At 43.5% G+C, this 25,290-nt stretch overlaps 1 protein-coding gene across 2 annotated transcripts in view; it reads right to left on the bottom strand.

Moving 5' to 3' along the window:
* The window catches only part of Bap170 (Brahma associated protein 170kD), an 83,141-nt gene that overhangs the window by 19,124 nt on the left and 38,727 nt on the right, over positions 1-25,290 (bottom strand). For both annotated transcript variants that reach the window (XM_080278734.1, XM_080278735.1), the window contains exons 4-7: positions 13,484-13,650; positions 8,655-8,873; positions 7,039-7,478; positions 1,680-1,867 (exon numbers count right to left, since the gene is read on the bottom strand). In XM_080278734.1, coding sequence (XP_080134860.1) covers positions 1,680-1,867; positions 7,039-7,478; positions 8,655-8,873; positions 13,484-13,650 — 1,014 coding nt within the window. The remainder of the gene's footprint in view (positions 1-1,679; positions 1,868-7,038; positions 7,479-8,654; positions 8,874-13,483; positions 13,651-25,290) is intronic.

Genomic DNA, 25,290 nt, shown 5'->3' with positions numbered 1-25,290 from the left:
ATAATTTAACTCCTTCACTTTGATTAGCCATGTCTTTCTGTAGCTTGTTTTCTGGTACTTAAGAGACTAATGAGGGCTGAATCTAACACTTACATAAAATAGCTAAAGTCAATAAGAGACAGACCTCTTGTATTGAAGGAGTTTAACCCCTGTGCACCAGCATTATTTTGATGTGGGTGCCCTTTCACTACAAGTGTTTTTTTTCAAAATAGCCTGTTTTCAAACCTTCATGGCTGGAAAAGTATAGCAAACAGGGAAACAAATTAAAGACCATATTGCTCACCAACTCCTCACCTTGGGAATGAAAGCATTCCCAGGGCTGCAAGTGGTCACATCGATGAAAATAAATAACTATCAGCACTCATGGCTGGATGTATTCGTGCGTGTGCGCGAGGCCCAAACTTTGGCTTTGCTCTCAACATGAAAACTTCTCCACTACTTGATAAACTAGACACAGTTGCATCCAAGCACACCCTACAGCACTATCACTGAGCCCTTTCCTAGCATCCTTGGAAAGAGGCTTCGCAAGGGTTGATGATGAAAGGGGCTGTGGGCGGTGGGGATGGAATTGGATGAAGAGGAACCTGAATACAACGTTCTACATCTGGCAAAGGCACAGGACAGAGTGACTCACACTCGTGCCAGTTCAAATGATCCCGGGAATACATTAACGGCTCCTTCTGTCACCCGGTGGTCTCCGGCCACCCATTTTGCCATGGCACATGCCGCTTCCAAGCATGTTGGGGTAAAGACTAATTTACAGATCATGTTCTGGTGCCAACATCATTTCCACATTGGAATTATGTCTCTCGCTACTATACACATTATGTTTATTCATATTTAGAGAAAATGTGTTGTAGTGTTAAGATAAAGATCCAAATGCCACTTCAGTGTAAAAGTGGTGTGGGAATAAGATGAGCGCCAGACTTGCGAAAGTCAGCATTTTCGGACATAAACATGAGGGTAAGGGATGGCGATGGAAGAATATGAATTGTACATACGTTTAAGTCTTGGGAAAACACATATACCCTGTTGGTATATTTTAATGTACTTAATACTGCCTTGTTGAGGTGTCTGATGTGCATGGTAGAGTTGCAATTCACTTCTACTCATGTACAAATCCCAGAAAGTCTAAGGGGTATGGCATCTCTAAAACGGCTGACCCCTGGGCCACTCCCAGAGCGGAGCAGGGCAGATGTGTAGATTACACTCAGCCTTCCTCTAAAACGGCTGACCTCAGGGCCACTCCCAGAGTGAAGCAGGGCAGATGTGCAGATTACACTCAACCTTCAAGAGAGAGGGTCGTACTACACTGAAAATACTCTCTTGTCGCAGTTGTATCTTTCTGTGGCGAATAAAGAGAGAGAAAAAATACACCTGCTCCCATTTCTGTTCACCTACACGCTACCGAGACTTCTAATTACAGGATCTACACCAATATTCCCACCACCTGTGATGCTGAGAGACACTGCGGAAAGTGCCAACTGTGGAACTCAGTGGAGTCACGCCAAGCAACTACATAAAGTTGGTGGTCAGCTGCGAGATTCCTCCATAAGCCGGTACAATCATCAGAAGACAGATCTCTGACACTGATGGAGCAGCATATGCCATAATGGTTACATTAAATCAACTAGTCAGAAACAAGCTAGCTACTGCAGAAAGTACAGTACACTACTCACCTCAGACAGGTATGAGATTTTGCAAGAGTAGCTACATTGTGCTCTTCAAAAGACAGATTTCGAATCACATGAAGAATTTGACTTATTCTAGTTCCCTCAGGATCCTGTGTCCCGAGATCTCTGCCCAAGTGAAAAATTTCTGTATCCTCCTTGGCTAGCTTGAGGTCACTTCCTTCACACTCCAAGATCTGAAAATAAATATGATATATTGTACTTTAGGTAAAAGTACTAAATCATACAAATTAGGTAAAATAACACTTCCAAGGTACCGCACTGCTTAACCAGTTCTGATTAGTTCCCCCCCCCCCCAGAGTCCTGTCCAAATAAATGTTAGACATTACCGTACCCAATACTGATTAAACCTTAATTGGGGACTATTACTTATGTTTACACTGGTGGTGGAGAGGGATGCCTTAACACAGTGGCACCAACATGACAAGACAAGTTATACAAATGTTTTTACCACCTGCCTTATCTCTCAAAGGAAGGATTATGGACTACAAAGAGAAGGGCTACTGCACCCTGTAGTCCACTGGATTCATGGAGGGTGAGCCTAGGGCCACAACAATACAATTCTTCCCATACGCATATCGTTTATTAGGGCTCTAACGTTCCTGCATGCGTTGGTTAAATTATTGTACATTTTTATGAAGATCTACCACTCATCTTAGTAAATGGTTTCCTAGAAACCACTTGGCATGACACTAAATGCACTCACCTGAAAGTGACACTATACTGGGTGAACATCACCTTCAGGTAACTCCGCACCACGTGACAAGCAAAATGGTTTCGTTAGCCCACAAAACTACTAGCTATGTTAAATGGAAAGTATCATATTATTAAACAGATGTTTGATGCCTGGGTTAAAGCCTTCCAACCAGATTTTACCCAGAAAGAGTAACAGCTGATGTGTAGCTGGGGTTTACTGTTCACATCATACCACTCAGGAAAGAGCAACTGGTCCCTTATTTTAAATGTCTGGCCTAATTAGCCTTTCTCCTGGCTCTTACACTCTCAATGAGGCAATAAGTGACTGGACGACAAAATAATGACAGAGTTTACTGATGCAAATGTGTAGCCTACGACAACTTGGACATCGGGAATAAGCGAGTATCTGAGTGAAATGAAGCAGAGCACAGACGTCAAACCTGAAGGGACAGCCCCAGTGGGAAGGAAGAAAGAAAATGTAAGGTGAGACACTTCAACCAACCAACTCATCTCCTGCTATTTCCTTAGCTCCATAAATTTCCAAGAGAAAGAATTACACCTACTGTACATACTGAACTTATGCCAGTGAAGAAAATACTTCGATATGAAATGAACTGAGGAGGGTCTTACGTAGACCAAAAGTGGTTATTTTCATACAGTAATGAGCAATAAGTGTTTGGTCACAATTCTTTCAATTCAGCAATTCATGTCACCAAGGAAATAAAGAAAACTACTACTTCACCTTCTCACACATTCATTTATCATATCCACCCACCTTCTTGGCCTTTCATGCCTCCTCTCACCTTCAAACTCACTCACAAGCATCAATATCATCACTACTACGGTACCACTTAAGCACTTTTCTCCCTCAGTACTATGAGACTACTGCAAAGTAGGTACTGGTATACAGCTTTTATTTTGCTGCATATACAATATATACTTTGTTTAAAATATATATATATATATTTTTCAACTGCACTCCAGAACCCTGCTGTATCATGATCACTTTACAACTACTTTTTCTAAGACTTAAGCTAATCTCCTTCAATACCAGTAATAGTTCTATCCACCAATTATTACTACGAATTTGATAAATCGCTAAAAAACAACAACAAAAATCTAAAATGACTGTCAAGATGTGCAGATGGGAAAAGTGCAGACACAAACGATGAATAAACTACACAAGAAAGCACCTGGGATGGGAGGTGATTCAGACTTCTATACTCAATACTACATTCCACCAGCTACAAACATCCTGTATGTTCATTGTAGAATGTGGTGATGAATGTAGAATTCTGAATCTCCTCTCATCCCATATGCTCTTCTGTTTCCGTGCTTTATTCATCTCCTTTCTGCACTTTGTCCATCTCTATACCTTACAACCACTTTAGAATAAAATTTTTGTTTTCTAATACCGGTATACTTTATGTCAACAAGTAACATGTGATTTAAATTATGAGATACTGCTGTCAAAGGGCTAATCAACCATGCATCATACATACAGCACACCCTCATTTTACGATGAAGATGTTTGAAAAAATCCATCATATTGTATACCACATCAATTATAACAAGGGTTTAGTTGGGATACTGCACATTTTTGGCAAAGATTCATCCACCCCTAAAAAGAGTCTAAAAAGTTTCCAACTAACCTCAAATGATACTTTTTTCACTTCTGCACTTCACTTGCTGCTTATACTCCAACACCATGCAACTGTTCCATAACTGATACTAACACATCTGATAGTGATCATTAGAAAGACCATCTCTGAGCCAACAACTGTAAACTTGTGAGGACAATCATATAACTGAAAAGAGCAAATGTATATTGACCAGTGAGGCTTCGTATGGGATCATCATCATCATCATCATGGAAGCATAAATTCTATCGTATATCAAAAAAGGTCCTAACGTTCTCATCATACAAGTGATCCATCACATGCCACTCCATCGTATAGTGAGGGTCTGCTGTATCTCTGACTCATACTGGGTGGTAAATACTGCAAGAATCACTCACCATTCCTGACCTCATTTCCCCGAAAACACTTGCCAGCACTCACTCTAGCCAACAGAATCACAGACGGCAATGAACAATCTGTCCGAACACTAATCCCTTTAGCCTGAGGATATCATCTTTAGTTATTCCTGCTACCACTAAACGATTCTATTTGGCTTACCAAAGACCTCCCATTTTCAAGGAATCAGAGAACATACAGTATTTAATTCCTTTAGTGTGAAAAAAATCTAATGTGGATAAAAACTGCCAGGTATACTTCCCCTGGGTGAAGGGGTTAAATTATGCTAATCTACGCTGGACTTGAACTAAAAAAAAATTGACACTGTAACAATAAAAGGAAGTGTCAAGCAAACAATCTCTCTCTCTCTCTCTCTCTCACACACACACACACACACACACACACACAGTCACAGACATAAGCAGAACACTTCAATGTTCCCACACAAGATCAATCCCACAAACACTAACTCATTCACTCTAACCGTACCATTTCACTCTACTCTCATCATAATGGGGGATACGGTACTTCTCATATCGCAAAGCTAAGCTTATAAATTTCATTCTCCAACACAGGCAGCCCACCATCATAGATTAAATGAGAGTTCACCTGCAGTACCCTGCTAAAGTGGCTAGATTTCTGCAGTTCATCCAGTTAACCAGTTCATAAGGGTGATGTACTTTTTTATTTTATTACTGCTGCCTACAGATGATTTTATTAAACTCTGAAGACATTTTTTCCAATGGGAGAGGTGACACAGAATTTTTATTTATGGTATCCATTCACTACTAGAAGAATTTCCCAAATTTAACAATCTGTACATGCCAAAATAAAATAAAATATCCAAGCCCAGGGCTAAGTGATACATACAATATAATGTACCATACCCTCGATAAAAAAAAATATTGGCACCCTGGGGTCAGATAAGATGTGAAATGCTTCATCTCTGGTTCAATCAGTAGTGTTGGCACGCCTGTTCATTTCACAAAAATGGTTGCATTGCCACGTAATACAATGTTCCTATGACAAACCTATACATATATATATATATATTAGTGGTAGGTGGGGGCACTCATCATCCACTCACTCGATGTAGTGCTGCTCTCAGGTGTCTGCCCTTTCCTCTCTTCCATCCTTCTTTCCTTCCATCCTCTTCCTTTCCTCTCTTCCATCCTTCTTTCCTTCCATCCTCTTCTGTCTTTCTTTCCTTGTCCTTTTGCCTACAGGTGACTTTACACTCCCTCTTCTGTCTTTCTTTCCTTCATTCTTTCCTTTTCCTTCTGCCTGTGGGTGACTCTACACTAAGTGACAAGCCAAATGGTTTCCTGTATACCAGGAAACCATTTACTACGCTGGGTGGTAACCATATAGCCAAATTTTGGCACCTGGTGGTTTACTGGGTAATTATTGCACTCCAGTTGGATTGAGCCGGTGAAGGTTTATATCCATGGGGTGGTTGGGGTTGATTACTCATGTAATGCCACTCACGGATGAGTGAGGCTGGTCACTCTCATCTTAAATGTCGAGACCAACTGTCTAGCCCCGGGCTCCTACGCTCCTCATGGGGAAATGTAGGATTGGACGATGGATGAATGGATATATATATATATATCTGTAAAATATAAGATAACAGCACAAATTAAGGATACAAAGCAACATAATCGTGTCATTTCCTGTAAATCACAATCTGTGTATCGTAATGTCTCGCACTGAAAGGGTGCCAGGTGCCGTGCTGATACATTGTTTATCAAGGGTACAGTCACTGTATTTGTACAAATGTTTAAACACTGAAAATCACCACTGCTCTAATCCAGTTTGTCTTGATGCATGAGGTATACTCAACTCACCTCACATATATATATATATATATATATATATATATATATAAATTCACCTCACACTTTATTATACAAGCACCCATTTCTTAGTATTGTCCAGTACAGTAGCTATGAAAAGAAACCTATACCTTTCTAGAAACACACAATATTCATCCTCCAGCCCAAGATCTCAGTCTTAGGCCAAATAACATCATCTAGTGACAATCAAAACTTAAAAACTTTGACTGAAGCAGTTTCATTTTTCTCCCTTCTGTCAGAGGGGTCACTCCACATTTAAAACCTGACTTTCCTGAAAGGACGTATGTTAAAAATGAGTCGTGTGGCAGTCAGTTACCCAAGAGAAAAGTGTGAAGCTACAAAGAGAAACAGACAGACAAATAAGGAAGTTCAAAAATGCTGAGGTGTAGATGTGGATGTGCTGCAATGTCATCAAAGCACTCTACAATAGTCAGAGAAAGTGGAGTGAATCAAAATGTGGCTGGCCAAGTGTGTGCACATGAGCAAGTTGGAGGGATGGCTAAAAGTGAGAAGAGGCATATGAATGAGGGTGGTGTGAGCTGAAGGAAAGACTACGGTACCCAGTGACAGAAGATGGGGGTAGCGCTGCAGCACTTGCAATTTGATCATGGTCAGCCCTTCCAGAAATTAGTGTCTGGCTACAGGCAGATAAACAAACAGAACATGTCTTCACCATCAGAAACTGACAATTCTGAATCGATATACAAACCACCAATAGCATACTTGAGTGTATTAAGAGACTGCTCTCCGTATGAAAATTCTTCATAGCATTTTCCTTACCTTTTCTAATCTCCGTAAAACAGAGTCCTTCTTCAGGGTTTGCGTGATAGTCTCCAGGGTCGGGATTCCATATTCAGTTTCTGTTCCTATGTTTTCAAAACTTCCACTACTTATTCTGCCACCACTTCTCATACACGCTTCTTTAAGAATGGAAGGTTCAGACACATCATCACTAAATATATTTTCCTTATCAAAATTTTCCAAACTATCACTGCTTAGGTTAAGCATATTTCTATTAGCTATAGCACCACTAGAATTCTGTTCTGCTGCGGGACTACTTGTATTGTCTCCACTGCCTTCTGAAAGTTTCTTTTGTTCTAGACCACTGGGAATTAGAAGGTCCAGAACACTACCTTCACACACAGAGTCAATCCAAAACTGCACTAAACTTCTTCCCCTGGCTTCCTTGTGATTTGTTAGAAAATACTTCTGAGTTTCCCCTGCAAGAGAATGAGAACATTACTTACAAATCAATGCAATAAAAATGAATGCCCTGAACTCACACATTAGCTACTGTACACACCTTACTATAGCTGCTGACCTTTAACATTTTTACTGTATTGTAACACTAAGTGACAAGCCAAATAGTTTCCTGTACACCAAGAAACCATTTACTACGATGGGTGGAAACCATAGAACCAAACTATGGCACCTGGTGGTTTAGTGGGTAATTAAGGCACTCCACCCAGACAAAGCCTGTGAAGGTTTATATCCATGGGGTGGTCGGGTTTATTGCTCACGTAATGCCACTTAGAGAACAGAGATGAGTGAGGCTGGTCACTCTCATCTTACATGTCAGGACCAACTTGTCTAGCCCCGGGCTCCTACAGTCCTCATCGGGGAATGCAGGATTGGATGATGTATGTATGTAAAAGATTCATTTCATCCATCCATCATCTAATCCTATGTTGTCTCAAGAGGAGCACAGGAGCCTGGGGCTATGCAAGTTGGTCCTGACATTTAAGATGAAAGTGACCAGCCTCACTCATCCCTGAGTGGCATTATGTGAGTAATAAACCCCAACCACCCCTTGGACATACACCCACACAGGTTCAATCCAATTGGAGCGCCTTAATTACCCACTAAACCACCAGGCGCCATAATCTGGTTATGTGGTTACCACCCAGCGTAGTAAATGGTTTCCTGGTGTACAGGAAACCATTTGGCTTATCAGTGTAAAGTCACCAATAGGCAGAAGGAAGAGGAAAGAATGAAAGAAAAAGACAGAAGAGGGAGTGTACAGTCACCCATAGGCAGAAGGAAGTGGAAAGAATGAAGGAAAGAAAGACAACAGGATGGAACAAAGAGAGGAAACGGCAGACACTCACAAGCAGCACTACACTGAGCGGGTGCATGGTAAGCACCCCCACCTACCATTTCATATGTATAATTTTTCATCATCCAAATCACCATCTATTAGCTACTGATGTAGCAGGATTTGTACAGTGATGTATATGCCACATAAAACATATAACTGAGGAATGAACGTTGATTGCAATATGACTCTACAACATATAATAAAATTATTTTAACTCATCTGAATATTCTCTACTCCTCTTTACAGAGGGTAAGGAGGATACAGGGCAAACTGGTAGGACTACTGAACCAATACTTACAGTCCCTATAGACTCCTGTGTGGCCAAGCATGTGTTCAAGGAGGCGGGGACAGTGAGCCAACTGAAGCACATGGCGGCCCTCGTTGCTAAGGATGGTGCATACGTTGAAGGCAAAGTCATGTTCGTTGGGCAGTGGAGACATAAGGGAGAGGGCCAGCTTGTCATACAACGATGGCCGGAACAGCTGTGTTGACATCCCTGCTGGACCTCTCATGGACTCTGATGGGATACATAGTAGGCACAATCACGCAACTTCCATAATGTACAGTATATCAAATGCACCAATAAATATTTTTTTAAGCAATCATGAAATAAGAAACTCATTGGAATATGCATTTTAATTACTGGTACAAACCCACTCAAATAAAGCAAATACTGAATGTACTGTCCCGTATTTACCTAGCTGTATTATTCTCTGTTTACACATTTCCAGACAATATTTATGTCACAGTAAAGCAGGAAAAAATCAACTTAGGAGCTGTGCAAATGGGATTATTGATGAATGTGTGGATTGGGTAAATCTGACAGGGAAAAAAATAATAATTAATTTAAGGGAGTAAGGAGTAATGTGATTCTTTTAAGATGTGGAGTGAGGAAGTCTGTTCATAACAAGTTTATACAACCATCCCATGACTCCCTCTCTCTCCCCTAAATGGAACACAGAGGACTGGAGTAGGTCATCTTCTGCCTTGAGTCCACCTGGTTCAACTTCAGATGAGATAGGTCACAACAATGAGTGTGTTTAGATTATTTGGTTATATGCAGAGAACGGATGTAGACACTGTGGTGAAAAGGGTATACTTTAATGCCTCCCTTTATTATCCGGACATCCATTATCTGAACAATGCCTTATCCAGACACACTGATCTGGCTGTTCAAAACCACTATTCATACATTTTTTCATTTCATCGGGAGAACATGCTTGCATCTGGATGGAAATTATGGCCATGCTAACATTTTCGCCCGGCGGGGCCATTTTATTCATGTCACAGCAGGGTATGGCCCTGCACTGGTGATCGCTTGTCTGAGGTTGATGGGTCTGCTTGACCATTGTAATGGCATGGCTGTGGTTTATAGGTCTGCTCGACCAGATAGAGTAGTGTAAAACACCAGGACTAAGTGTTGTACGATGTACTGTAGTGACCTTTTACAATGACTTTCAAAGTTAGGGTATGTAAGAAGGAGGGTCCACGGGAGAAGTCCATTAGCCACATGGATCCACTATTCAGACATGCCTTTGGCTCTATTATGTCAGATAATCGAGGGAGTGCTGTATGTGATCGAGTATGAAAAGGGTAGGGGGTGTGGTAGGTAAGAAGGAAGATGGATATGGCTGTGAATGTCTAAGAAATGAGGTATGGAAACGTTACAAAACCCATTTTCAAAAAGACACTATTTATAAGACAAACAATTTCTAAGTGTGACGTGGCATGTGAGGTGGTGTGTGGGGTGAAGAGAAGATGAAAGGCAGTGCAAGGAACAACATGGTGGAATGAGGAGGTGAGACAGGCTGTGGTGCAAAAGAAGAAAGCATATAGTGAGTAGATGAGAAATGGGTGTGGAGGAAGTTGAGACAGAAGAGACAGAGATATATAAAGAGGAAGAGACAGGTGAAAAGATTGAAGTGAGTGAATGAGGACTTTGGAAGGAATTTAAGTGTAAAGTAGAGGGAATGTACAAAAATATTCTGGAAAGAGGTAGAGTTAGACAGGGTAAGAAAGAAATAAGTTGGGGAGTGAAAGATAAAAATAGCATAATGCTAGTGGAGAAGGAAGAAAATGTGAGCAGATGGAGTGAACACTTAAAGGAATTGTTGAACACAGAGAACGAAAGTAATGCGAGTATAAGTGGCTGGGGAATGGCCAGGGAGGGGAGGAGGAAGGGGGTGGGGACAGAAGGGGTGAAGGGGTTGAGAAAAGGAAGAAGGAATGAAGAATGACGAAAAAAGAAAAAATATGGAAGGCAATGATAAGAGGGATGGGATGGTTGGGAACAAGACAAAGGAGCACAGAATGGGCTGGGATGGAAGAAATTAATTGGAAAGGCATGGAAAAGACAAAAGGGAAAGAATAAGCAGAGAAAAGAGAAGAAACTGAGGTGTTGGCAAAGAAAATAAATTGAAATGACAAAGAAGATCAGCAATAGACTAAGTGAAGAGATTAAGCAAAGAGCAACATATGGTGAGAGGAAAGAGCAGCTGAAATTGGCGGCAATGGAGGAATTCAAAGTGGAGAGAGTACACGTTAAGTATACGAAAGGGTGGGTGGGGAAGGGTGATGTGGGAGTGAGGGAAAGAATATGGCAATAACATGACAGAAGAAAGTGGATGGATAAAGAGGATGGGGTGGGGTAGGGGGGATGAAAATGAAGTGAAACAAAAAGAACAGAGGGAGAGAGGTAGAGAAGGAGGAGAAAACTGAAGTGTTGATCAAGGTACGGTAAGTGGGGAGAGAGGTAAGAAAGTGAACAGAGGGAGGAAGAGGGAGGGAGGGGGGGAGGAGGAAACTGGAGCATAGATTGGGTAAGTGGGGAAGGTGAGAAAGTAAGTGAACAAAGGATAGAAGAGAATGAGACAATGGGAGAGATAGTAGAAAGACAGAAGTAAAAAAAAAAAAGAGGGGGAGGAGAGATACTAATGGGAGTGCAAGAAAAGTAATGAGGAGGATGAAAGGGAAAAGAAACAAGGGATGACCATGAGGGAAGGCTGAAGGAAATGGAACAAAGAGAGGAGGAGGAGGAGCAAATGGTGAGAGTGGAAGAAACTGTAAATAGAAGCAGGGTAAGAGGGGAGGGAAGTGGAATGGGAAAAGTTTAATGTAAAGGGAGGGCTGGGGAAGCCAACTGCACGATACAAAGGCTGGGGAAAGGAAGCAGTGATGAGGAGGGGAAATGGAAGGTGCAGTGGGAACATCTAGAAAGAGGTGTGGGGAGGAAGAGGAGGAGGAGGAGGAGGAGATGTGGAAGAGGTGAGAGGAGGAGGAGGAGGAGATGTGGAAGAGGTGAGAGGAAGAGCATGGGAAGGTATGATGTGGAAGATGTACGAGGGGGAGACATGATGTAAAGAAGATAGGGAAAGCTACAGAGGATAGAGGGATGAGGGGAAAATGGAAGATGAGTGGGGAAGAGAAGATGGGGGATAACTGTTTACCTATGGGGACAGGGGATGAGGATAAGAGGGATAAGGTGATGATGGGAAGCTGGGGGGGAGGGGGAGAAATGAAGGTGGGGAATGGGGATCCTGATGAAGGGTGGGGATATCAAATAAGGGTGAGGGGGATGCTAATAAAGACAGGAAGGGGATGCTGAAAAGTGATGGAAACTGATGTTGTGGAGAAAGTAATGTGGCAAGAGTGGAGGAAATTAATAAAGAGAGGTGGAAACTGATGCAGGGAGAGGTGGAAACTGATGCAGGGAGGGGTGAAGCTGAGGAGAGGGGGGTGAAGCTGAAGAAGGGAAAGGGGAAGCTGATGAAGAGGAAAGGGTATCATGATTATAAAGAGGTAGGAGGGGAAATGTTAAGAGCCGCAAGGGGAAATGCTGACAGAGACATGAGGGGAAATACTGGCAGGGGAATGAGGAAATGTCAATAAAGAAGAGAGGAGATGCTGACAAAGAGGATTGCAGTGGAAGGCTGGATGCAAAATTTAAGATGTGCTGACTGCAAAAGGGAAGATGATGGCCTGAAGGTTCACAGCGTAAGAGGTGGGAGATTGGTGAAGAGATGAAGGGTACATAAGGTTCACAGATGTCAAAGGACCGGGCAGGTACAATAGGGAACAAAAGTTTACCTCCACTGTTTCTCTCTTCCATCTGCTAGCTAACATTCCGAAGGTGAGATAAGCTGTGAGAGTCTTCGTATGTTTCTGCTTTGATATTGTGCACATAGGAGAAAAGTGATATGCCCTTAGTGTAACGAAGATGCAGTGAAAATAATAATTGAAGTTTTCCTTTTTTTCCTGACTACAAATAAAAGAAGTTATTGAGGTCACTGATTTAATGAAACCTGAGCTAAGACAAAAGCAAATTAAAGTCTGATGGGGTAGCATGCAAACATCATGGTTTATGTACTGTACTTGGATCAATGACAATGGAAATAGGAAAGATACAAAGCATAAAACAAAGCTAAAATATAATCATATAAACTAGGGCAAAATATACTGTACATTAAAAAAATGCTTGTAATATAATCCTAACGGAAACCAAGAGACAGTGACATGTAGTAATCATGGGAAAGGGCAACTTGGGGATACAGTCTCAGAGGAAGGAGGAAAGGGGGGGAGGGGTGAACCAAACTGGAGTGAACAATTGACACACACACACACACACACACACACACACACACACACACACACACACACACAGGGGGGGGATAATAAATCTTGGCTGTGGCCTACGTATTTGAGTACAAGGCTGTAAATGCATAGTACGCACCAATAACACCCCAGATATTTAAAATGTGAATACAAAAGGCAAAATAAGGATGGGAGAATACAGGGGCAAAATAAAAAGGGTAAAGTGAACAAAATAAATGATGGGAAAGCCATCAGAACAAAAGTAGAAAAATGGGAAGAATATGTAGGAAATCTGTGATCCATCAACGAGAAAACAGAACAAGGGAAAGCTGAAAAACAACAGCCCAGACCTGTAACAACGAGAGAGGTAAAGAACAGCCTACATTTGCAACAGGAGTGAAACTGAAGGTCAAACTAGACCGCGAGGCAAGAAAATACGGCACAATGTAAATGTGAAAATAATTTAGAGGCCAAACAAAAAATAGTAAAGCAGTGAAGTTGACAGGGGAGATTAAGTGCTGAAGTGCTGGTTCTGACCGAGGACATTATGTTGTTGGTGGTTGTAGCTGAGGGGCACAGTGTTGAGCGACCTGATGGCTCGCTTAGTTCGCATCAATCGGGAGTCCTCGCCATCCTCCATCTCATTTCCTCGCTCCTCTCCATCCTCACCCAGAAAGTTAACGCGTTCGTAGGCATCTAGGTATCTGCAACAACACAAAAAAAGATACATTTGAGATACATTACAAATATTCCTTGTATATGGGTGAAATCAAATTGGATTTAGATAAAAATTACTACTACTGGTACTTGTATCTGCCTAATATCAAATAAGATCCATTTTGGATATTAGTATTAATATTCCGTTATTTGCCAAACCAACTGCACCTATGTTCCGCTGCTGGTGTTATGCAGGACTTTTTCATGATATTTTCACAAAAAATATGGCACTCCATAAACGCAGTGTTTTCATAATATGCATCAAGATGTCCAGAACCAAACACTTTCCGCCCTAGACTCATTTCAATGTTATTACCGGTATTTGTATGACGGTAACTGGCATCTGCGTTATTTTCTTTTCCTTTCCATCTACAAGGTGTATTTAACGTAGCTGAGGCTAAAAAAGGTGTTCATAACGAAATGATCTACAGAAATGGCTGTAGAATTCAGTGCTAGTCATCATCTACGCAATATTTATCAATGGGTCAACATTACCAATTTACCATTGGTATTGGTGCTATTAACACAGTGATCCTGTAACTAACGAGCCCACAATCGTGTGATCAAATACCACTAGAAAATATTTTCAACAAGATGACGTACTGTATATAATACTGTATACTGTATAATTTCCTTAACTTGTTTTATCAGGCTTTGGCGAGGCTTTTCGAGATTGAGGTTACAAACAGCTTTCATCAGCCCCTTCAATACAAGAGCACTCTCCTAAACAATACAATTTATCTGGTGGTAATACATAATATAAATATGTCTCTGAATTGGAAGGGGTTATGCAGGAAGCGGTCGTCTGGTGTGCAATCGTCCGTACAAACATAATACCGATAGTGGAGACTGATCAATAGTCATGTATGTTTCGTGCCACACACTAATAGACACCACACTCTGACGTCGCATGGAAGCGAGTCGTTCTTTAAGACAACAAAGCATTCCACTCAAGAAGACTCTCCAGTATTATATGCTACCAAACGTCAGACGAATTAATTCAGCTAAGTCGCAGGATCAGGCGTGTGTTAAGTTTGAACCACAATAGTCTTGTACGATGGCGTAATTCCACTTTCCATCTTAAGCAGGGTCTCATAACCACACGATCAGTTCCCAGTTCTAACTGATGACCTGCTGGAAGAACACCTGAGCCTCCTCTGTTACTCAAACATCAACCAGAAACTGTATAAAGCTAACTAAGAATTTAAGTCCTGGAACGTTACCGTATCTATCCTACAATCGTTTTATAAAATACAACGATTTCATATCCACACACCCAATAATCCTTCACATAACCAACAACGCATTCTAAGAGTACTCGAGCCCAGCAAACGCACTCTCCCTCTTATTCTCCCTATTATTTAAACTGTCCTATATGGTGATGGCACAAAATCATCCCTCCTTCTTGATCTTCCCATGACCTTAAACACCTGATGCTTCAAGGCGGGTGGTGTTGAAGGGTATGGAGCGCTGGTAGGTACTGTACGTAAGCAGGCAGGCAAAGGGTATTGAACGCTCCTCATATCTTGCCTACGTCTTGTGCTATGGCATAACAACGTCCCTACTGTCTGATTTCCCCATCCTTCAATCCCTTTTGCCGCTAGTTTCTGTAAAACACAGTGATGTGTGGAGGTGAGCTGGGAGCAAGAGGGTATTAACGGTTCCAGTACCCATAATATAGTTCCTAAAACTCCTTCAGGGTGGTAATACAATCTCTTCTTTCTCCCCACAGCTTACCATGCTGTTGGTGATGGTGAGGGGTGTGGAAGGCAGGCAGCGGGTACTGAACGCTCCAAGGACTCATCATATCTTGCCTAACAGTCCGACATGCTGGTGACATAAACCTTTCCCTCTCCCTTCTAACCTGCCCTTACATTCCTCGTGCTTGAGGACGAAGCTGGTGGTGGTAGTGTGGAGGGCATTCAGGCACTGATTTATTTTGCCTAAAACGGCCCTAAACTAAAACATAACTCCATATCTACTGCTTGATCGCCCTATCCACCCGTCCGTCTGCTACTTGAAGACGCAGCTGCTGGCTGCTGGCGGTGGTGATGAGGTGAGGTGTTGAGAGCAGGCAGAGGGGCAGCGGGTATTGAACGTTCTCAGTAACCACCCAAGAACATGCCCTACAACATGCCATAACTTCTCATTCCTCCTGCCCATATACTCGTACCGATAACGCTTGAAGGGGCGGCTGGTGGTGAAGATATGGGATGTGGAGGGGTGGCGATCGGTGAGGGATATGGAGGGGTGGCGTGGGGTGCGGATGTGGAGCGGCGGCGTGGGGTGCGGGATGTGGAGGGGCGGCGTGGGGTGCGGGATGTGGAGGGGCGGCGTGGGGTGCGGGATGTGGAAGGGTGGAAAGGGGTGAGGGATATGGAGGGTGGTGGTGGTGGTGGTGGTGAGGGGTGTGGAGCGCAGGCAGGCAGGCAACGGGTATTGAACGCTCCCAGCAAACGGTGGTGGCATGACTCCTTTCTGCCATGATCGCTCCATCCCTGTTGCTATTACTGGTACTAGAAGACGAGATGGTGCATCATAATGGTGGTGTGGGGTATGGAAGGGAGGTGTGAGGCGTGGACGGGTGGTGAGTGGGAAGTGGAGAGGAATGTGGAGGGGTGGTAAAGGAAATGAAGGGGTTGTAAAGGGTATGGAGGGGTGGTGAAGAGGTGTAGAGACGTGGTGTGGGGTGTGGAGGCGTGGTGTGGGGTGTGGAGGTGTGCCGTGGGGTGGTTGTGATGGGTGAAAGTGTGGAGGGCAGGCAGGCAGGCAGCAGGTATTGATCAGTCGTGGTGCTGGTGGTCGCAGGCCAGACGCACACGTGGGGGCTGCCTCACACATCCGCACGCGCACACACACAAACATACACACGCACGCACACCTTCCCAACCCCCCTCCTCCACCCTCCCCCACCCACAGTTCCTTTGCTAACGTTGCCCCGTTCTACCACAGTCTGCGCTTGAGATCCCACATGCACCGCGTTATCTTCTCGTAGTGATGACTCCACACGCCAAATTTTACCTCCACCAAACCTTCTCCCTACATCATCACTGCGCAGGAAGAGGTACATCTCACCCGGTCGCCTGCTCCCTGCTCCGCCATATTCTACTTCCCTTCTTCTTGTATTATTAACTTACTATAGGAGGGGATTACTTGTTTTCTTAGTGCCGGGTTTAATGGTGGATAGCTGGAGGCATTGGTTACTGCTTCTTCCAGTGCTAGGGTTCAAGGTGGGTGTGACAGCTGTATGACCGTTAGTATAGTAAGACTTTGCAGCACCCCTTCTTTAAGAAACTGATTTTGTCCACACACACACACACACACACACACACACACACACACACACACACAACGTCGAATCCACGTATTGGGGTTAGCCATGGTACAGCTGATGAGTATAGACTGACAGCCAGCTAATTACAGTCCTTCCCAACACCATGAACTTTTCTAGTATTTTTTATAATCCCTCTTGTATTGACAAAGCCTTCTTCACCACCATACAGGAGGATATGATGGTGCAACAAGAAAAATAAATTACTAAGGAGAAAGTTACAAAAGCTTAAATCAACGAGAATACGGCTCTAGGTGGTGTAAAAAGGGGAAGTGATTACGGTTGAGAGAGTATGAGTCGAGATGCACACTTACGATCATTTCCCAGTCGTAACTAAGATCTGTATATCCAAGAAGGACAAGGAAAGCAGACACCAGAAACTTCCACTGTCTCTTCTTGTTCTTGGAAAAAAAAAAAAAAAAGTCAGGATACACAAACCAGACTACGATCAACACCCACTGTAATTTGACACTTCTGCAGGGTGAACGAAAGACGTACAGAATCAGACATCTCTCCTTTTCCATCCTCCACAAGAAAATCCTAGTAAGAAAGCGTGTCTTAAGTTGGTTCGTGAATTCCATCTCAGATCTTGGTTACGTGATGCAACTATCTTGAGCTCGTTTGTGAATCCCGGCGCAACTCTGTCGTGTACCCAGCGTCACAACAAACACGGGCTGTAACCTACTTATTGCACATATATTAATACCACTGTGGCGCGTTTTTCTACACTTAGGAAGAGCCCTAATCCTACCTATTGCACACATTACCATTAAAGCTCTCTCTCTCTCTAATAATCTCCAGGTCAACTGATGGTAGTGTAGTCAGACTGGAAGGGCGATATAAAAGAAAGATGACTTATTCCTACCTCATACCCTAGGCCCACTTAATTCCATGCAACCATGACTTAATACCCAAAGATGTCCAGCTCCAGCAGGCGATAACAAACTATGACACAAACGTCTTCACTCTGAGGTTGTCTTGATTATAGCCTTACCACCGCAGGCCCAATATATTCCGCTAAGGAATATATTCAAATCATGAACAAAATAGTCTGTATATGGCTGCAAAAATGAAAATACTTCATGTTTGAAAAATGGCCAAAACCAACTATGCTGCTTATCACCTTCAATCCTAGTAACCAAGATATTTTATTCAACTCAAGAAGAGTCTGTCGTAATAAAGCGCTTTAATAATATTATACTTCGTGTTCTGAAAGTCTTTCTAAGATGAATAATATAGGTGATCGCCAAAATATAATAAAAAAAAAAGTTCTGGGGCTTAATGGGTTACGTGGAATGAAAACACGATCGCATAAAAGATTCGTACTGTTCAGTCTCACCACAACTTGCAACTTGGGACCCCACGACATGGTTGCCACAGAGTCATTAGACCAACATAAACAGATTAACTTAGGCTACAAGGCCATCTGCTTTAGCAATTACTCCAAATAAAGATAATGGCATACTTTTCTACATCCACAACCCAGTTGGATAGCACAAATACATTTTTCCCGACTGTTCCCATATAATAATTGCAAATGATTTCGAAAACTTCATTAAGATATTTCCAGATATCATTCTAGTTTTTCAATCACCATACAATTTTATTCAACCTGGGACAGACCTCGATTAGTGACATGATTAATGAAGGCTATATCTTACCCCTCCATTCCTACGTCTATCCTAACTGAATATAACCGTCTAGAAAATCAGCTAAAAATATGGGACTAAGGGGGGTCAACTACTTCAAAATATTTACCCCTAAAACACTGTATACACTACCAAATTGCAATAAGAGTCAATTATTACTCGAGAACATCCGTATGATTACAATGGCGAAAGCTAACTGAAGCAATCAAGCAATTACTGGCATGAAGCTGAATGAGGCGAGAAGGGTTGAGCGAGCAAAGATGCAACGGCAGCAAGAGTGGCAGCAACTAACAGGCTCCTGCTTCTGGCTACCCCCACCCCTCCACACTACCCCTCCCACCATCCCCTTCCCAGTCCACCCTGTAACCCCCATCTCATCCCCAGTCCACCCCTTACTCCATCCGCTCCCTTCCCCTCTCGTCTCCCTTCCCAACCTACCACACACACTCCATCCTCTTCATCTGTCCTGCATCTCCGCTTCTAGCCACCCCCACCTCTCCTTAGAACTCTCTCACTCCCCACCCCCAATCCCCTTTCCTAGTTCACCCCCTCTCTACCCGTGCCTTTCCCCTATCCCAGGACACTCACTCCATCTATTGTCATTCCCCACAACCACACTCCCTACATTCCGACCCTCCCCTCATCCCTCTCCTATCCCCTGCCACCAGATTCTCACCTCCCCTTCCCAGCCGCACACATACAAACGAACACACACAAACAAGTACAAACAAATACAAACCTCTGCTCTACCTACTCACTCTTCCCCCTCAATCTACCACATCTGAGTAATCCTATTTATCATTAACAAAATTAAGGATATTAACAGTGCAATTACCAATAATTAAAATTCATGATCAATCACTTGGATTTCCCATATCGTTAAAAACGTACGGTATATTCGAGAACCTATCAATAATACAGAGTATTTTAAGTTAATTATTCACTCACTTTCAGAGTTCATAATTATGATACCAGCAGTTACAAGCTGCTCAAAATATATTTCGTAAAAACGCATCACAAACGACACTATAACTGACAATGAAAATAAGAGCTGCGACTAACACGAATGAAAAGTGATTTTCGTCCAAGTATGTGAAAGTACAAACAGGATCATGGAAGGAACAGTTAAAATGTGAACCCAAGTTACCTCCTCTCCCTTCCCTCCTCCCTCCCTCTCTCCTCCTCCCCCTTACCTCTCCCTACTTCCCTCCCTCGCCACCACAAACCCCGCCTCCGGGACTCTCTCTCGCCTCTCCACCGGACACAACAAACAGGCCACACTCTCGGACCTTTTGTTTATCACAGTACAAGTTGAGCAACAGGAGTTTCCAGAACACTTGGTAGACTGGCACTAACAAACGATAATCCGTACTTGCTCTCGTCAGCCCGAAGAGTCCTGTGCCACCTGACTAAATTACTCTCGTCGGCCCGAACAGTTCTGTGCCACCTGACTAATTTAATCAACTGCGATCGACAGGGTAACTGTCTTGCATGCTATTATACACAATGTAAATGTAATAAAGTTCTAAAAGCATAACATCAATATATAACGTTACTCCGGCACGTTAATCTCTTGCCAGCTACATGGATGCTAACCAAAAATAGTAACGCGTACTTTGCAATACGGGTACTAAGAAAGCGTTTGATCCCCCCCTCCTCTCTCTCTCTCTCTCTCTCGTCGTTACCCTTGAAATTTTGGGCACCTGAAACTCTCGCGAATTCAAGGTCCGCGACAACCTGTTGTTTTCTCATCCCTATACTCGTACTCTTTCTACACTAACTTGGCCTGAAATTACCCTCCCCAGCCGGAATGCCGAGTTGTAACAATATGCTAGTCACGAAGAAGTGCAATGGAAAGGCGATAGAGTTGTAGTACTGTGTCTCCCTGTCACAGGTACGGAAAATAAGCTGCGAAAAAACGAAAATGCCTAGTTTGCAAGTCCAATCACAAACTCTTAATATACTCCTTTCACTCTTAACCGGGCTTAAAACTGGTATCTCCACATTTCGAATAGTTACAGTCTGACACTCGTATAACATGCTAGTCACGAAGATGTGCAATGGGAAGATGTAGAGCCGTGGTATTGTCTTTTTGTCAGTGAACTACGTAAAATAAGCTGCCAAAGAACGAAAATCTGGGTTAAGTTAATGTGAAAGAACTGTACTTATGTCCTTCACCATGATGGCCTCCCTTTAGTATTTGCCTCCTGCCATGATTAAAAGATTTAACTCTGAGACTGTTAAGGTAATGAAGGGAAAGTCAGTGAAACTAAAGAGAGGAGGGAATGGAAGCTAATAAAAGAGGAAGGTGAAAAAGTGAAGGGAGGAATGAGCAAGGGAAAGGACGCTTACTATGAGGTAGGGCTGATGAACATGGCAAAGAAAAAGAAAGGAAAGTTAGCCCACAAAATAAAACAAAACAAGAATGTTGGGAAAAAAAAAGGGAAGACAGAGGGAAATCTCACAAAGCAGAGAGAAAAAAAAAAGAGGGTGGAGTGCATGCAAGTGGGAAGGAAAGCTAACAAAGGAGAGGATGGTGGAAAAGGAAAGGGAGGGATGGGAAGACATGGGAAGATACTGAGAAAGGAATATAATGTACGGAAGAGATAAGGAAAGCTAACAAAAGTGTTGGAGAGGAAAATGGGGGAGAAGAGGGCAGGAAGGGGATGAAGAAAAATAACGAGGGGAAGGGAAGAAAAAACTAACAAAGAGGCAAGAGGAGAAAGGGGGGAGGGGGAAGGAGAAACGTGAACAGTAGGGAAGAGAGAGGGGGAAGGGAGAAGCTAACAAAGAAGGGGTGAAAGGGAAGCCAGGAAAAGCGGAGTGTTGATGGTGGTGGGTGGTGTCGCGTAAAGGGACTCAGGGAGGAAAACCATGAGAAGGAAGTGAGGCTTGGAGGGGGAGGTACGGGAAGGAGGTAAGGGGAGAGGATGGGAGGAAGGGAAGCGGGGAATACGGGTGCGTGGGTAGGAGGGTGGATGACTGGTAAATGGTGGATGGGTGGATACGGGTGGACAGGATGACTGGTGAGTGGATGGTAGATGAGAGGAATACCATGAAATGACGGCTGGAAGGGGCATTGGAGGTACGAACAGTAGAACAGCGTTAAGGGACGGTGATGTGGTTCGCGGGGAATGGGAACAGATGGAGGGACAGATGGGGGAAAACACGAAAATTGAAGGTTGGAGGAGTGGAGAGAGCGGTGACGGAAGAGGAAGTGAAAGTGAAGTGGGAAATACGGGTGCCTGGGATGTGAAGTTGGAACAGAGATATATCGCAAGGATTATTGTGGTGGGAGTTACTCGTGTAGGGGAAAGGAAATCAAAAGGCAATAATTGTCTGCGGTCGAATAGAGTGGCGGGGCGAAAAAAGAAAATAGGTGGAAGCGGGGAATACAAGCGGGTGGAGGTATGGGTGAGTGAGGCGGGTGGAGGTATGGATGGGTGAAGCGGGTGGAGGTATGGGTGGGTGGATGGTCGAGGTGGATGGTCTATGGAGGAGGTGGGGGGGGCAAAGGCCTGGATTGAGGGTACGGTGAAGCTAGAGGAAACAAAGGTGAAGAGGGGATACGGGTGATAGGGGCAAATGAGCGGGTGGATTGACTGGATAGATAGACAGATAGATAGATAGATGGATGGATGGATGAAAACGAATGGATGGATGGATGGATGGATGGATGCTGTGGTGGGTGGGTGTCCTGCAGAGGAAGAAAAACTTTAAGAAAAGATTTGGCTGAAGTAGAATGGAATGAAAAGGATGGTAAACGAAACCAGTGGAGAATAGGGATGGATGGATGGATGGACCCACACACGAACGATTGGGTGGACGGCTGTGGTGCATGAGTGGTTGTGATGACGAGGGAAACATGCTGGAAGAAGTGGTGTCTGGTTTTGGTACGGAGTGGAGTGGAGAGGAGCGGGATAGTGAGGAAGTGACGGTGAAGTGGGGGGGAATACGGGTTCTAGAGGTTAATGAGAGGGTGGATGGGAGGGTGATTAGGGTGGATGGGCGGAGGAACGGGTGGGTGATTAGGGTGGATGGGCGGAGGAACGGGTGGGTGATTATCGTGGATGGGCGGAGGAACGGACGGGCGAGTGTGGTGGAAAGGTTAGTGACTGGTAGATATATAGGTGGACAAATGTGGTGGATGAATGGACTGATAGGCAGAAGTGTGATAGAAAGTTTACTGACTGATAGAGGGTTAGGTGACCGGTTGGTTGTGGTTGGTAGGTAGTTGTGGCGGATGGGTGGTTGTGGTCGGTGTGTGGCGATGTCGAATGAGTGGATGGTTGTAAGGTGCCAGCACAGTAAATGTGTAGTTGTAGTTATGATGGATAACTGGTTAGAGAATAAGTAAGAGGGTGGGTGTGGTGAACGAGTGGATGTGGTGGCGAGTGACGCAAGGACGGGTGGAAGACCTAGGATGCAGACCAATGACACCCCATGGCCTCTAGTTAATCACACAAATATAAGCCCATAACTACAACAATCTTTATCTTAACAGCCACAGTTACTACATATTCAATAACATGTTGAAAAAAAGAAAAAAATCGTAACTGTGGTGCATACATGAATACTGTTTGTGATGGCGAGTGATGCAAGTACAGGTGGCGAAGCTCAAAGACTGCAGACCAATGTAATTTTACTGGCTTCGGTGAATAACACAAGCATATTCCCTAAAATATGCTGACGTCTATTTCAGCTTATTTCTACATTTTATCGAGTGACTGGGTTAATGACGCCTATATATCACCCCTCCAACACGAAACTAAATCCTTAATTCTGAACCTTCATTACTCCTTGCAATACGAGATCTTTTCTGATTTTACTGGACGCAAATAAGCTTCTCTCATTCCTGGTTGATGTAACTGGAAATCCGATGATGCTTCTTTAACTCCTAACTTCACACGATGTTCTTCAATTTAGGGGAGACTTCTGGATTTGGATGAATGATTTAAAGCCTTCAAAAACCCCTCAGCGTTAACAAAATCGTCTGATGGTAGCCGCCACCTAAGAAAAGGGGTTAAAAAGAACCCTACTCATACACCTTACATAGGGGCAAAAATGATGGTAAATAACACAGGTAGCGGCCAATGAAAACGCTAGTACACCCTGAGCGGCTGTGACGAACGCTGGGCCGACCAATGAGAAGGCGTGATTTGTGGGAGTCTGCTTTGTTATTGGCGGAGAGGAGGCTAAGGTCACTGACACCCCCCAAGTCTCTCTCTCTCTCTCTCTCTCTCTCTCTCTCTCTCTCTCTCTCTCTCTCTCCACACACACACTTCACCTCTTACTTATTCCCCTTTGCACTTTTCATTTCACTTTCCACATATTACTCCAACATTCTCACTCTCTCTCTCTCTCTCTCTCTCTCTCTCTCTCTCACACACACACACACATACACACCATCTCTTACTTATTCCCCTTTGCACTTTTCATTTCACTTTCCACATATTACTTACACTAACATTCTCTCTCTCTCTCTCTCTCTCTCTCTCTCTCTCTCTCTCCACGCGTCCCCATCACCACCACCACCACCTCAACGTTGCCGCATCTACCACAGACATCCAAGTTTATTTGTACTCTCTCCTTCCTGGGTTTGGTTTCTGAACATGGCAAATCCACATCGAATCCAAAACAGGAGTGATTTGGATTCGTGTAAAAAAAAAATAATAATAATAATCCCCTACCTCCCCACCCTTCACCTGTTGCCACTTCTTTCACAACCCTTCCTATTTGTACTCCCTCCTTTCCGGGTTGACTTCAGAGCACAGCAACCTTTTAATATCCGTCTCATGTCCGGTATTTTGTATTCTACGTCAGGCCAAGATGCTACAGTAGGGAATTCTGTCCCGCCCACTGGTGCCACGTCTTTCAAAATCCTACCTCTTAGTACTCATTCCTTTCCCGGTTGACTTCTAAATATAGCAACACTGGTAACACTTGAATGACATTTTGGATTCTACCTAGTGTCCTGCGAAGTTGCACCTAGCTCCCCCTCCTAAAAAAAAAAAATAAGATAAATAAAATCCTGTCCGTCACCACCAAACCAATGTTGCCACCTCTTCCACGACCCTATCTACCCGTACTCTTTTTCCGGGTTGATTTCTGAACACAGGTAATCTAGGCAAACCCAAAATATGAGTGGTTTAGATTCATTTCTGGAACAAAAAAAATGCGGTGTCCATCACAACCATTCCAATTCCGCCACCTCTTCAAAGCCTCTATACCTATTTCTGCTCCCTCCTTTCCCGGTGTGTCACTGTTCCGGCTTGTTTCCCAAACATAGCAACCTATAATATTAGCTTCACGCGAATGACATTTCGATCTCTTGTGTCCGCTCAAGATGCATCCGGCCCCAGAATTTCCCCACAGCGCTAACGGATTGGCTGGAATTTTCCCCACCATCACGACCAACTGGCTGTGATGTCTGGCACGTCGTCGCCGGAAACATGAAACCCTTGCAAACCTTTGCCTAAACAAAGCAAATTTCCTCCCTTTCAAGCATCTACACTTCACTTGCTCTAAACTGACAAAGTTTTCAAACCCTTTTCAGCTCGGCTGACGGCCAAGAGTAGCTGGATTGATGGATCTGTTTGTCTTGTAACCAAGGAGCATCATTTCTACCTAACTAAAGCTCATTGAAT

This window comes from Coenobita brevimanus, chromosome 74 (genome assembly GCF_032717465.1).
Source record: "Coenobita brevimanus isolate Jiangsu-jjx chromosome 74, ASM3271746v2, whole genome shotgun sequence".
Lineage (NCBI taxonomy): Eukaryota > Metazoa > Arthropoda > Malacostraca > Decapoda > Coenobitidae > Coenobita > Coenobita brevimanus.
This window is presented reverse-complemented; position numbering and strand designations above follow the sequence as displayed.